The 16,497-nt window shown below is 36.2% G+C and overlaps 1 protein-coding gene across 1 annotated transcript in view; it reads left to right on the top strand.

The window, feature by feature from the left end:
- Positions 1-16,497, top strand: part of LOC124596100 (UPF0193 protein EVG1) — a 169,195-nt gene that overhangs the window by 117,271 nt on the left and 35,427 nt on the right. The window contains exon 3 of the mRNA XM_047135106.1: positions 1,351-1,491. Coding sequence (XP_046991062.1) covers positions 1,351-1,491 — 141 coding nt within the window. The remainder of the gene's footprint in view (positions 1-1,350; positions 1,492-16,497) is intronic.

Here is a 16,497-nt window from a genome sequence, read left to right on the forward strand (position 1 = left end):
GATGGGGTGATTCATGAGGAAGGTTTGCATATATAATTTACAAGCTGTCCAGCGATAGATACTTAGTACTACCAGAGGAAAGATTGGGCAAGGTGCTGGTAAAGTAATGTAAAAGTAATTCACATGATTATGAATGTGAGTAGATTAGCAGCACCTGTAATTTGTTTTTAGCATGTCTACAGAAATAATTGAAAACCAGGAGCCAGAAAACATCCCTCTCTACATAATAAACACAATGAACAAACTAGAAACATGGTTCCAACTGAATGGATTAAGATTGAACATCCCCAAAACCCACATAGTCCAGTTCAGAACAAAACAGTCAAAGCCCCAAGAAATTAAAATAACTCATAAAAATCAGGATATAGAAGAAGTAGATTCTGTAAAGTTTTTAGGGTTAAACCTAGATAAAAATTTAAATTGGAATAAACATGTTGACTACCTGTTAAACAAATTATGTAGCTTTGCATTTGCTATGCAAATATTATCTGGTGCAACAGACATGAATACAAGGAAAATTGCATACCACAGCTACTTTCAATCAGTTGTAAGGCACGGTATTATTTTTTGAGAAAATTCAAGCAATATATTGCGCATACTAAAGCTACAGAAAAGAATAATAAGGAACATGTGTACCGCCCATCCAAGGACATCATGTTGCCCACTACTTGAAAAACAACAGTTATTAACAGTTCCCTCCTTATACATCTATGATATTATCATCTTTCTACATAGCAATTTAGAGTTATTCGAGAAAAACTGTTTCAGTCACTCATATAACACAAGAAACAAAGACAATTTTATGCTTCCCACTCATCGGTTAAACCTATATGCGCAGTCTCCTCAGTATATGGCAATGAAAATCCACAACAAGCTAAAAGGAAAGAATGTTCTGAGTATGAAGCTAGAGACACTGAAAACAAAGCTATATGATATACTTGTCAAACGCTGCTACTACACTGTTGAGGAGTTCATGAAGGATGAACTGAACATTTGAGCAGGATAAATTTACATATAGTCTTGTGTGTAAATGTAGCTGTCCTTCACAAAAGGGAGGAAAGAAAAATAAAAGTTTATATTAATGTTAAAATTGTTTGTATCAATTAGGCCTAAGTTGTGTTATCCATTTTTTGACGTGTCTCCTGTACACTAATCATATGATTAGAAATTGTATGTTATGAGACGAATAAAACACTATTCACTACTGTTCACTATTCACTAATACCTGCAATGGCTGCTCCTGTCTGTTAATGTATAATTTGATTTGCATCACTTCTCTTAATGCTCTTCTTCATAATATGATTAATGGAAAACAATGCATCAGTAAAATCATGAAACTATCATTTACAGTGGACAGAACAAAGGAAATAGAAAAATTTCAGTCTCTCATGGCTCATGGGAAACAATCGACTTCAACAGTCCAATCAAAGGAAGAAGGGGATATTGCAAAACCAGCCAAGAAAACTGAAGAATCTGATAGATTCCAAGAACGTAAGTTTTTATCATTTCTTATTTTTCTAATAAAGGTATTAATAGGAAAAACAAGGAATAATTGTATACGCTGAGAATACTTCATGGCTATTGATTCATGTCACTCACTTTGTGTTTGACCACCATCACCTGCAGGGTATGATGAATCTAAGTAATTTAAAGTAAAGCAACGAATGCTGTTCCAAGTCAACTAAAATGGTTAGGCACATTATAAAAGTCTCTATTAGTCACAGAATGTTCCTGTCTGCCCCTCATCCCCCTTCTCAACCCATCAAGTTGCTGGATATGAAAATTAAGAACTAAGAATATCAAAAGAAGACCCATTTATACGCTCTAGTTTTGTCTAAGTTCCAAATACATAAAATTGATGAAGTAGTGATTATATGGACAAAAATTAAGAACTACAAAAATTTCCCCTTTTATCTTTGTCACCGTCTTTAAGAATACACATTCATCTACAGCAGACACTTAACAAAACAAGTTAATTTAGCATTGATGTTTTTCCTCATATTAAAACATCTGTTTGTATTTTTTTCCTTTTTCTTTTCTTTATTTTTCTTCTTTTTGAATTAGTTCATAAAAATTTGTACTTGGAAATTCCTTGTCCCTGTAATTTATGTGAATTTATTACATATTACAAATTTTTAATGATGTTGCAATCATGAAACATGCTGTATTTATAGCTAAACAGCAACTTTAAGGACATTTATCTGCCTTTCAACATCCCCCTACTTCCTATTTATTTATTTATTTATTTATTTATGTCCTGAATCTTTGTGGTACATATACCATACCTTAGATGTTGGACAAAATGATATTACATTAATATACTGTTACATTGGTGTATACATTACATTTATAAATTGTTACATTTTTATATTGCTATATTGTTACATTACATTTTTATATTGTTACAACCAACTTATTTTTCAAGATACTGTGTTACTGAGTAAAAACAGTTTTCCAAGAGATATGATGCTACAGATTTTTTAAAGCTATGGATTTTGTTTATGGCCTTTAGGTTACTTGGCAGCTTATTAAACAAATGTGAACCTGAGTGATATACACCTTTCTTGCACAGTGTGGTATAACAATGATGTCTGTATATGTCACTATTTGCCCTTGTATGGTGTTCATGTACAGATTTATTTTGAATAAATACATTTCCATTTTTAGCATGCTTTTTTTTAGGAACATTACAACTTCTAGTATATAGATACATGGTAGGGGTAGAATCCCCTGTTCTTTAAAGAATGGTTTGCATGATTTTCGGCTGTTGGCATTTTTCATTACCCTCACAATCCTACATTTCCTTGCAGATGAAACTCCCAACTAACATCTTTCTCTTCAATGCACCGACATTTTCCTGTACCACAACAGTTTGGCCCTCTGTAACTGAGCTCTTCATTTCCACATACTCTTCTAACTTAATCTTGTTTTCAAACTAACACATAATTATATAATCCTTACTTCTAAACATGGTAAGACCAGTCAACTATAAATTTAACAGCTCTCTTCATGGTCATTTCCCTCCTAGTCTCTAATAAAGAACTGGGCCATGTGATAGATTAAGTCTAATAATTTGTACACTATGTACCATGAACTGTTCATATTGTTTGTGGCATAAATAATGACTACTTTTACTGGTACGTAATCTGTGAAAAATCTGCTATTATTATTTTACAGTTATAAATTCCTCTTGCACTACCCATCTAATAAGAGAATAATAAATGAATATATTATATTTTTGCTGTATCTATTCTTTGATCAAATCTAAAAGAAAACCATTATTACTTAAATTTAAATAATACTGAAATCATTTTCTCATATTTAAAGTTTAGGAGAAAGGTAAATTAATCCTTTTATTGAAGTTTTCTTTAAAAGCTATTTTCTATTAAATGTTATCAGCCTTTTAGTACATAAATAAATAATAAATAAGTATAATACCACACAAAAAACATAAATTAATGTAAATCTCCTTCAGCTGTTGACTCCTAATAAACTCAAATATATTGATTATAGACTCTGTAACACTACACTTTTCATCAGTTTGCACATTCTTCATGTTCTGCGGGTCCTATCACGATGTAACAAGCTACTGAAACATTGCTGTTCTCATATATGACATAAATTAAAATTTTATTTCACATGTTGCATTGTAGTTGTAGCCGCATAACATTTCTGACTCTGTATATGAGGTTCACTTACCTGGAAGGTACCAGGAGTTCATATTCTCTTACAGGTGTTATGTGTATATGTTTACTCATAAACAGTGTCGAAGTTTTAGCTCTATGCTGTGTCATTATTCTACTATCACACATGCCCCATTCCACAGTAGCGACCCAATAAGCTTTGCACCGCAATTTTATTGTTAAGTAGAAAATCTGTCATGCCAATTATGCCATCGAGAATGCTGCCATTACAAATGGTACAACCTCACCATTTCTTCGTCAATGTCAACAATGTCCCTGAAGAAGTGCTTGTGAATTCTATGAAGACACTGTGTGCAAAATCGCTAAATATCTGCCAAGGCTTGGACAATACTACAGTGCTGAACAACATAGTGACAATGTCTTCATTGTTTGCCACATCTTTGGACCAAGCTCACATCCTGATGTGAAGCAGCAAACTGTGCCACAAAGAGTGTCAACTTTACTGGGTGGCTTCATGATAAACATTCCAGATTTGACACCAAGTGAATCTATTCCTGGTATTTCAGGCAAAGTGGAGCAGAGAGCCACAAACAGTGGCCACCCACCTCCATAATAAATGTTAATCTAAGTGCCTTCAACTATCGCACAAGACAAAACATTGCGTGTTACAGTGCTAGTGATTATGAACATTATGACACTCGCATTAACGACATGAACCATATGGACACCTTCCACAGTGGTGTTGTGGCTGAACAACAGTGGCCTGCACCATACCAGTCCATTATCTGTTTTGTCTCTCATCTGACAATGAACCATGGGCTCAAGGTTAACATCACCTTTCAGTACCTGTGCATTCTGATTTTTGAAATCTTATTCCAACCATAGCGACTAAATGCAAGATCTGTGAGAGATATGACATCTCTGTTATCCCAGCCACAAATAGTCATGCTGGGCATCATAATTGACTTGCTTCTGGCCCAGAACTGTACTTCGCAATTGCATCACCCGCACCTAGCACCAAAACCAACTATGGACTCCGATAACACATTCTTCATGGCCTTGCCTTGGCAATGTCAGAAACCGCTTCCTCTTGGTTTGAGTGATGTCATACCCACATCAGCTGCACTGCGAATGACTGTAAGTTGGCACAAACTCGATTAGATTAGATTAGATTAGATTTACTTTCATTCCAATTGATCCGTAGTGAGGAGGTCCTCCAGGATGTGGAACATGTCAGAAAAACAACAATACATGACAAATATTTAAACTAAAACAAATAAGCTAATGTACCATTCCATAGGTCCCAAGTGGAATGATCGTCATTTTTTAATGAACACTAAGAGTCATTTTACAAATACTATTGCACTGAATTTAAAATAAAAAAGTTTTTTATTTATTTATAAGGTAAGAAACATGTAATACAACTACTGTAATACTTATTTACAATGAACACATTACTGCACTGAAATGGTGCAGAAGTTAGATTATACTTACACACACACACACACACACACACACACACACACACACACACACACACACACAAATTTTCAGTGAACACATTACTGCACTGAAATTGTGCAGAAGTTATGTTGTACTTATATACAAATCAGTTGGTTTTCCTCAGAAATTCATCAATGGAGTAGAAGGAGTTGGCCACCAATAAATCCTTTAGGCTTCTCTTAAACTGAATTTCATTGGTTGTTAAGCTTTTTATGGCTGCTGGCAAGTTATTGAAAATGTGTGTTCCTGAATAATGCACACCTTTTTGTACAAGACTAAGTGACTTTAAATCCTTGTGAAGATTATTCTTATTTCTAGTATTGATTCCATGAATTGAGCTGTTGGTTTGAAAAAGTGATATATTTTTAATGACAAATTTCATTAAGGAATAAATATATTGGGAAGCTGTAGTTAGTATCCCTAGTTCCCTAAACAGGCTTCTGCAGGATGTTCTTGAGTTCACACCACATATAATTCTTACTGCACGTTTTTGTGCCCGGAAAACTTTAGCTTGGCTTGATGAATTACCCCAGAAAATAATCCCATATGACATTATGGAATGAAAGTAAGCATAGTATGCCAGCTTTTTCATTTTTATATCCCCTATGTCTGACAAAATTCGCATTGCAAACAGAGATTTGTTAAGACGCTTCAGCAGTTCTGTGGTGTGCTCCTCCCAGTTGAATTTATTATCAAGCTGTAATCCCAAGAATTTAACACCGTCCACTTCTTCTATCTTCTTGTCATCATATGTTAGACATATACTCTTGGGACACCCCTTACAAGTTCTGAACTGCATGTAGTGTGTTTTTTCAAAGTTTAGTGACAAAGAATTGGCTAGGAACCAGTGATTAATGTCTACAAATATTTTATTGGCTGATCTTTCTAAGACTACACTTGATTTGCTATTTATTGCAATGTTTGTATCATCAGCAAACAAAACAAACTTGGCATCTGGTAATGTTACTGATGAAAGGTCATTGATATACACAAGAAAAAGTAAGGGCCCCAAAATGGAACCTTGTGGGACCCCACATGTAATTAGTTCCCAGTTGGATGATGCCTGATAGCTTGATACATGTCTCTTTCCTAATAACACCCTTTGTTTCCTGCCAGAGATATAAGATTTGAACCATTTTGCAGCATTTCCTGTTACACTATAATATTCTAGTTTACTTAAAAGGATATTGTGATTTACACAGTCAAATGCCTTTGACAGATCACAAAATATACCAGTTGCCTGCAATTTTTTGTCTAATGAATTAAGTACATTTTCACTGTAAGTGTAGATAGCCTTCTCAATATCAGAACCTTTTAGAAATCCAAACTGTGACTTTGACAGTATGTTATTTGAGATAAGATGGTTATAAAGACGACTGTACATTACTTTTTCGAAAATTTTTGAGAATGCTGGCAACAGTGAAATTGGACGGAAATTTGATGCTATTTCTTTATCTCCCTTCTTAAACAGTGGCTTAACTTCAGCATATTTCAGCCATTCGGGAAATATTCCACTGATAAACGACTGGTTACACAGATAGCTTAATATGTTACTTAGCTCAGAATCACATTCTTTAATTAACTTTGTTGATATTTCATCATACCCACTAGATGTTTTTGATTTTAAAGATTTTATGATGGACATTATTTCTGTTGGGGTAGTGAGGGTCAAATTCATATTATGGAAGTTACTTGAAATGTCTGGTCTAAGGTAATCCATAGCAGCATCTACCGAACCTGACAACCCCATCTTTTCAGTAACAGTTATAAAATGTTTGTTAAAAAGTTCTGCAACACTATACACATCTGTCACCAATGCATCATTTACTCTTAATGCTATTTGTTCCTCTTCATGTCTGGTTCTACCGGTCTCCTCCTTCACTATATCCCATATTGTCTTTATTTTGTTATCTGATATGACTATCTTTTCCTTGTAATATATTTGCTTAGACATCCGTATTACAGTCTTTAATATTTTGCAGTATTTCTTATAATGTGCTATAGCATCAACATTGGAAATGTTTCGGATTGACAGACACAGTTTTCTTTTTGTTTTACAAGATACCCCTATTCCTCGAGTAATCTATGGCTTCTTTGTAGACTTTGCTCTAACCTTGGTAAGTTTTGGGGGAAAGCAGTGTTCAAATAAGGTAAGCACTTTATTAGCAAAAATGTTATATTTTTCATTCATGCCATGAGCACTGTAAACATCAGTCCAGTGAATGTCTCTGAGGAGTGTCCTAAAATAATCAATTTTTGGCTTACTGATTACCCTCTTGAGCTCAGATTTAACAGATTTTATATCCTGTTCAGTATTAACATTTAACAGAAGGAACTGCATGTCATGGTCTGAGAGGCCATTGACTATTGGTTTTGTAATATAATTTTGTTCATTTGACTTTTCTATAAAGATATTATCAATGGCTGTTTGTGAGCAAGTGGTTATCCTAGTGGGGAACTTTACTGTGGGAATTAAGTTGAATGATAGTGTTACTAACTCAAATAGGTTCTTATTGGGAGAGTCTTTAAGGAAATCTACATTGAAATCACCAGCAACCACTATTTCTTTGTTTTTGGTTGTTAAATGGGCCAGTACAGCTTCAAGGTGGTTTACAAACAGATTAAAGTTACCTGCAGGTGCTCGATATACACTTAATATTATGAAAGATTTTTTGTGAAAATCTAATTCTGTTGCACATGCTTCCATATGCTGTTCTAGGCAAAATTTATGAATGTCTATGTTCTTAAATTTATGACAGTTCCTGATGAATGTGGCAACTCCTCCTTTCTCCATTTCTGATCTACAATAGTGAGATGCTAACCTAAACCCTGTAACACTTAAAAGTTCTATACCAGTGGTCACATGATGTTCAGAGAGGCAGATTATGTCAGCTGGGTTTGAAGACTCTAATTCATCTATGCAGATAGTTAATTCATTAATTTTATTTCTCAGTCCTCGAATATTTTGATGCAATAAAGATAGCTGACATTTCACATTGACTGACTTAAAATTGGATGGAGTTAAAATAGTCGATGGAACCAGACATTCCTCTACGTGCTGTACGGACTAAAAATTATGGCGCAGACATGGCAAAGATTTATTGATTGCATAATGATCAATTTACCTTCTTGTTACACCTATCTTGATGATTTCATAATTTTTTTGCAAAATGAGGAAGACCATGATGACCACCTGCAAATCATGTTTGATAAGCTGGCCTCTCATGGAGTCATGATAAATAATGGCAAGTGACAACTTCAGAAATCCCATGTGACCTTCCATGTTGACGCATCTGGGGTTCATCCTTCTCCTGGGAAACTCACCAGGCATGACTCACCCCCCATTTTTCAGCAGATGGTACACTCACCAGTCACCACCACGGCTTATACTGCTGCCAGCCCTGCAATGCCTCCTTGCCTCCTGTGGGCACAACAGTGCAAGGCAACACCACTAACATGCCTCCCTCTTCAAACGCTGCTGCCAAGCCAGCAACAATTAAAGACACTGCCAAGACTACTTCCTTATCTGCTAATGTTATCAGTGGCAACCCGTTAGTCGCACCACAGACGTTGCTCTTTAGGCATGCTGTACACCCCCCGGCGCACCATGCTGACTATGACATGTGTTCCAACACATTCACTGTCACACAGCTGCCTACATCACTTTAGACAGATGACACCCTGTTGCAGTCTCTCCTCATGGGCTCCACAATAGGGGGGGGGGGGGGGGGGGGGGTTGTTCTGTGGCAGCTCTCTGAATCTGTAAATGGGGATTGCTGCCCCATGAGGGAGTGAGAGTTGGTACACTCTTTACACTCATAATGCTTACATGTGTTATGTATAGGTGCTTACTAATAACCAGTGTGGAAATTGTATCTCTATGCTGTGTCACTATTCTGCTATCATGCTGCTGGTACCCCATTCCACATACTATATACTGAAAACAAGTTTGTTTCAAATGACAAAAACAAGTTTTGGGGCGGGAAACAATTCTTTAATGGATTTATATTTGTTGAATTGGAAGTATCCTAGATTGGTGATCAAGTTTGCACATAATTATTATTCACTGAACATGCCCTAGGTTTGTTTATTTTTGGAATATGCTGCATTCTTACATAAACATCATATTTTTACTTTTTTAAAATAGAAATCCAACACACCTTATACTTTAATTTTCTTCATTTAATCATAAAAAAACTGAGTGGTTTGGCCTAACAGCAGCACTTGTATAGAGTTTTGACATTGCATTCAATTATCTGTGTTACTACAATTTATGTTGTATATAACCTATAATGAAAAGAGATTAACACAAATAATTTCACATGTGACAATGAGGTCAAGAAGAGCTATAAATATGTTTTCAACTAACAGTTTGGTCAGTTGCAAAACTATTCTATTCTGAACTTTGTAAAATACTGTATATCTATTCAACAATTACTATTACAATATGCAATTCTTCATCAAAAATAAATTTATACTTTATTTGCCTACAATAATACTACCTCTAATGGCAAATTCCAATACATACTGAAGACTGGTAAATTGAAAATTGTTTGAATTAAGAACAGCCATTTCCATCATCTTGTAAGATTTTAGTAAATTTCTTTCATCAGTAGGCTGATTATACTCCATGTGCCATTATACAATGACTAGTGTAAGTTTAAAATTAATGTGTGACTATACTTATATGTTTACATAACAAAATTATCATATATCATGATATTTAGTAACCAGATGGAACATGTAGTATGATAGGAGATTTTGATCTGTTACATTACAATATACATTAACAAAGTGAAGTAAATTTTAGAAGCTACACAATACAAAAATTTACTGCTTCTTCAGTTACATTGAATAGCTGCTGTTTTATCTTATACTGCTTGAACACGTACCTTTAATATGCAGGAACAGTTATCTGTGTGCTAGGAGATTAAAGACCTGTTTCCAGTAAGCTCCCAATTTGTCACGGAGCTAACTAGTATATTAAATCCTTGAAACTAGGGTTGCAGTTTTAGCATAACTACTTTATTAACAATACTTAAATGTACATAAACATGAAAAAACATGAATAACTTGAGAATATTAAAAATGAAGGAAAATAAATATGAGAACAGAGAGTAAACAGGAGTCAGAGATTATGCTGCAATGATTTTGTCTTCATAGCACTTCATGAGTATGCCTCCCCCTCCCTCCTTGCCCTACCAGTACTAATGGTATTTTCTAGTAAAACGGATGTGACATCCATATCAGATGAGGGCAGATGGTGGGAGAGGGACTTCTGCTAAGGATGCTGTAGATTCGTTAGACATTTTGTCCAGCATCCACTGTGTCTTGTCCGGTTTGAGATGCTAGCACAAGAGGTGAAGAAAGCAGGTTTAAAGTGATTAATGGAACTCATAGTTGAGATACCTTAAATGTCTTACATTTCATATAATGACTGTATACGGTCCATCACACAATGGCTGCAGAGGCTTTTGCACAGCATCATGTGTGACAAAAACTTGATTAGATTTCCAGAGGTCAGCGAAAGTGGAAGGTCAGAGAGTATGCTGCTCTCTGGTTGCAACTGGACTTTGTTTGGAAATGTGTGAACATAGCTTTTGAACAAAGTCTGGTGCTTCAACAAGGTCATTAGGCATGTTGCCAAAGAATTCACCAGGCAATCAAACATTTTGACCATAAACCAGTTTCTTTCTGTGGCATTAAGATCTTTGTTGATAGAAGCGTGGGGATCCAGAAGGACAATTGGTAGAGCTTCTGTCCAATCTTGTGATCCATTACATCATAGGGATACTTTTAATTGGTGATATAAATGCTCAACTATGCCATTTGCTGCTGAATGACATGCTGCACTTTGAATATGCTTCAAGCCTAATATACCAGCAAGTGACTAGAATAGTCATGATTAAAATTACCTGCCTTGGTCAATGGTGATACAGAGAGCCACTCCAAAATGAGCAACCCATCTGTGAAAGAATGTAGTTGCAACTATTTCAGCAGTGGCACCAACCACCAAAAAAACTTTAGGCCAATAAGTGAAGTAGTCAATGGTAGTTAGGCAGTAGGCATATCCTTCAGATGGTGGTAAAAGCTCTACAATGTCCATGTGCACATGTTTGAGGTTCAAATGGCTCTGAGCACTATGGGACTTAACATCTGAGGTCATCAGTCCCCTAGAACTTAGAACTACTTAAATCTAACTAAGCTAAGGACATCACACACATCCATGCCCGAGGCAGGATTCGAACCTGTGAATGTAGCGGTCGCGCGGTTCCAGATTGAAGCGCCTAGAACCACTCAGCCACACAGGCCGGCTGCACATGTTTGAATAATTGGTTAGGTGAAACAGATGTACCAAGGGATCCATTGACATAACAGGTGATCTTATTATGTTGTCATGCCACATACTAATGCACGAAAGCTTTGCAGTCTCTGTCCATATTTACCCACACAAAAACTTGCTTAACCAGGCTCATCATACTCCGGACCCCAGGATGGGACAAATCATGCAGCGACAAGATTTCCTGATGATAAAAATTTACTGTTCCAAACAGGCCTGAATTTTATGTAGAAACATCAAAATACAACAACATGTTTGAATAAGGTATCTGGATGCACTGAGGCTGTAGGCCAGATGGATGTACAAGTAATTTTTGCAGTTCACTCTCATGTTGTTGGGCCAAGGTAAATGCTTTGCAGTTGACGCTGCCCAGTACTGCGTACATGGAAGATTGTGTCTGCTGGTGTATTGAGTTCCCTATCAATATGGACAACATGTGTCATGAATTGCTCTATGTAGTTCAAGCATCACAGATAATGTGGTGATGCTGTGTCTTGTCTGTGATGAAAAGCATAAATAGTGGCTTTTGACCAGTGATGAGTGACCAGTTTAAACTCTCAGCCTTCATGCATATGTTGAAATTTCTTTATGGAAGCATAACCTGCAATAACTCACAGTCATATAGTGGCCAGTTCTGCTTTTGCAGAGATAGTTTCTGGCTGAAGAATGCCGGGAGCTGCCAATGTTGATCTATTTTTTGTTGTAGTGTAGCACCTGTAGCTGTTGCTAAGAGTGCAGCCTCTGTGATACCAGTCTTCACATTGTTAAAGTCAGTTTCTACTTCGCTATTCCACTGTAATTTGTCACTTGGTTCTGGTGAACCCATAAGAAGTGTTTCAGTGGAGCAGCTAGCAGTGCATGGTTGTGCATGAAATGGTTTTAAAAGTTAGCGAGACCGAGAAATCTTCACAACTCATGAACTGTCATTGGCTGTGGTAAGTTGTTTATGGCTTCCACTCTCTCTTGTCGTTGCCATATTCCTTGGGTATTGATTGTATGAGAGAGAAATTGAACTTCAGATGCTCCAACATGCATTTTGATTGATTGATGAGCGAACCATGTGAACACTTGTGAGTAAAGATTTGATATAAAAGTTCCAGAGCTGGACATAACTAAAACATTGTCAGGATAGATGTAGCATAAAACACTGTCAGTATAGATGTAGCATAAGTCGAGATCGCTTATGACTTCATCCATAAAATGCTGGAATGTTTAGACAGTGTTGCATATTCCAAAACACATCCTAGTGAACTTGAATAGGCAACAGGGTACAGACAGCGGTCTTAGGTATGTATTCTGGAGCAATGGGTATTTGGCAGAAAGCACATAACAAGTCTATTGTTGAGGAGTCGTTAACCATGGATACTAATGAGAAGTCTTCAACATGAAGAACAGGGTACCAGTTGGGGATTGTTCTGGCATTAAATTGTTGGTAATCACTGCATGGTCACCATCTATTGATTTTCTTTGGAACTATGTGGAGAGGTGACACCCAGCTGCTGTCTGACAGCTCTTGAGATCATATAAAAGAAAATTATTTCTTCACTAGCTTCAGTTTTGCAGGTGGTAGTTGATGAAGTTGAGTGGGAATCAGTGGTCCTGACATGGTTAGAATATAATGTGTTGTTGAGTGCTGTACATGTGCTTATGTGGGTAGCTATTGAGTTATCTCTAGGAAATATTCAAAGAGTTCTAAATACTGAGAGTCGCCAGTATTCGTGTGTATGGCAGTGCTGTCTACACAGCATAAACATCTATGGTCAGCTAAGTTAGGGGTTGTATCAAGAAGGCAGCAGTGATATAGGTCTGTTAGCAGGCTGTACAATCATAAAAAGTCTTCTCCAAGGATGGGGTATACTACATCTGACACAATGAATTGCTACACAAACTCACAATGATGTCTTAAATTCAATGAATGTATTACACACCCATATGTCTTAGCTGTGGAATCACTGGCAGCATAGAGGTGACAGTCATCACCGCTACAGTGAGGCAGTCGAAAAGAAGGGTATACAAATATGTCAGCACCTGTTTCCTCTAAAAACTACAATTTTGTACAATGTTCCATAACAAAAAGCCAACAGCTGCCATCTAGGAAGCCTGTTGCCATAATTACTAACTTCCAAAGACATTTTCCATCTCATGTGGGGAAGAGCATTTTTCAGCTTCAGAGTCAACTCTTCTTTGGTACAAGCATACCTTTGCAGATGAAGGCAAACTGTGGCATCTCCTCAGATTAGAGATTAGATTAGATTAGTTTTTCGTTCCATAGGTCCGTGTTGAGGAGGTCCTCGTGGATGTGGAACATGTACTTTTTTTTTTTTTTTTTTTTTTTTTTTTTTTAAAAAAAAAAGCTGAAATAACAATACTTATAGTATGAATATATGCAATACATTATTTGTTTCTATTAAAAAATTCGTCAATGGAGTAGAAGGAGTTGGCCACTAGTAAGTCTTTCAGGCTCCTTTTAAACTGATCTTTATTTGTAACTAAATTTTTTTATGTTTGCTGGCAAATTATTGAAGATTAGTGTTCCTGAGTAGCGGACCCCTTTTTGAACTGAAGTAAGTGCTTTTAAGTCCTTGTGCAGATCGTTTTTGTTCCTGGTATTGTATGTAGGAACTGAGCTGTTTGTTGGAAAAAGGGATATATTATTTAGGACAAATTTCATTAAGGAGTAAATATACTGAGAGGCAGCAGTTAGTATACCCAGTTCTTTGAAGAGGTTTCTGCAAGACGTCCGTGAGTTTACTCTACAAATAATACGTATTACACGCTTTTGGACTCTGAAAACTTTTGTTTGACTTGAAGAGTTACCCCAAAATATTATACCATATGACATTATGGAATGAAAGTAGGCAAAGTATGCAAGCTTTTTCACTTTTATGTCGCCTATGTCTGCTAACGCTTGAATTGCAAATACAGATTTGTTAAGGCGTTTCTGCAGTTCTGTGGTGTGTTCTTCCCAACTGAATTTATTATGAAGTTGTAATCCCAGGAATTTAAGACTGTCAACCTCTTCTATCTGCTCTTCATACTTTATGCATATGCTGGGTGGACACCTCTTACAGGTTCTGAATTGCATGTAGTGAGTCTTTTCAAAGTTTAATGTCAATGAGTTGGCTTTAAACCATTTATTAATATCCATGAAAATATCATTAGTAGATCTTTCTAGAACTACACTCGACATACTATTTATTGCAACACTTGTGCCATCTGCAAACAAAACAAACTCTGCTTCTGGTAGTGTAAGTGATGAGAGATCATTAATGTACACAAGAAAAATCAATGGCCCTAAGGTGGATCCTTGTGGGACACCACATGTAATTTCTTCCCATTCTGATGATGACTGATGACTTAATTCACTAGTCCCTTGTACTGACACCCTTTGATCCTGTTAGCTAGGTATGACTTGAACCATTTTGCAGCAATGCCCATGACACCATAGAATTCTAATTTATTTAAAAGGATGTTGTGGTTCACACAATCGAATGCCTTTGATAAATCACAGAAAATACCTGCTGCTTGTAACTTGTTATTTAATGAATTAAGTACATTTTCACTGTAGGTGTAAATAGCATTTTCGATATCAGAACCCTTCAGAAATCCAAACTGTGTTCTTGATAATATGTTATTTGTGGTCAGATGGTTGAGAAGCTGCCTGTACATTACTTTTTCTAAAATTTTTGAGAATGCTGGCAAAAGAGAAATCGGTCTGTAGTTTGATGGCATCTCTTTATCCCCTTTCTTGAATAGAGGCTTAACATCTGCATATTTCAGCCAGTCAGGAAATGTCCCAGTTATAATTGAGTGGTTACACAAGTAACTTAGAATTGTACTAAACTCACAAGAACATGCCTTAATTAACTTTGTTGATATTTCATCGTAACCACAGAATGCTTTGTTTTTAAAGATTTTATTATGGAAGTTATTTCTTTTGGTGAAGTGAGTGACATATTCATGTACCTGAAGCTATTTGTAAAGGCTAGTTTCAGATATTCAAGGGCATTATTTACTGATCCTGACAATCCCATTCTATCAGTAATGGATATAAAGTACTTGTTAAATAGATTTGCCACACTATGCCCATCGGTTACTAATGTGTCATCTACCCTTAGTGCTATTTGCTCCTGTTCCTTTCTGGTTCTACCAGTCTCCCCTTTCACTATATCCCATATCGTTTTTATTTTGTTCTCTGACATTGCTATCTTCTTCTCGTAGTGCATTTGTTTAGATGTCTGAATTCCTTTTTTTAATATTTTACAGTATTCCTTGCATTTAGCTAAATCATCAGCATTGGAGCTATTCTTGGTTGACAGATACATTTTCCTTTTTGTCTTACAGGAAATCTTCATTCCTCATGTGATCCATGGTTTTATTGTAGACTTCTGTTTAATTTGAGTAACTTTTAGAGGAAAACAGTTTTAAAACATGGTACTGACATTGTTCATGAATGTGTTATATTTTTCATTCATGTCATGAGCACTATAAACATCTTTCCAGTTCATATCTTTGAGCAGTTTTCTAAAACACGCAATTTTTGGTTGATTGAATACTCTCCTGTACTCAGATTTAGCAGTCTTGATAATCTGCTTAGAATTTACATCTAAAACAAGGAGCTGCATGTCATGATCTGATAGTCCATTTATTACAGGTTTTATGATATGATTTTGTTCCCTTGATTTGTCTATAAAAATGTTATCAATGGCTGTCCTTGGGGATTTAGTGATCCTAGTTGGAAAGTTTTTTATCCCCCTTCCCTATCCTAAAAAAGGCATTCCTCTGACACCTGTGACCACTGGTATTTTACCACTTGTGACAGTGTCCCCCCTTAAGTTTTCTGCAATCAACCCAGACAGTTTTCCCTTCCCTTTCCTATTGAGATGAAGGCCATGCCTAGTCCAACCTATCAATAGAATCCACAGGAATCAAACCAATATGGGACCCTACATCCGTCCTAAGCAGCCACTCCAACTCCAAGTACACCCTCCCTACAGAAGAGTTCAAATG

This window comes from Schistocerca americana, chromosome 2 (genome assembly GCF_021461395.2).
Source record: "Schistocerca americana isolate TAMUIC-IGC-003095 chromosome 2, iqSchAmer2.1, whole genome shotgun sequence".
Taxonomy (NCBI): domain Eukaryota; kingdom Metazoa; phylum Arthropoda; class Insecta; order Orthoptera; family Acrididae; genus Schistocerca; species Schistocerca americana.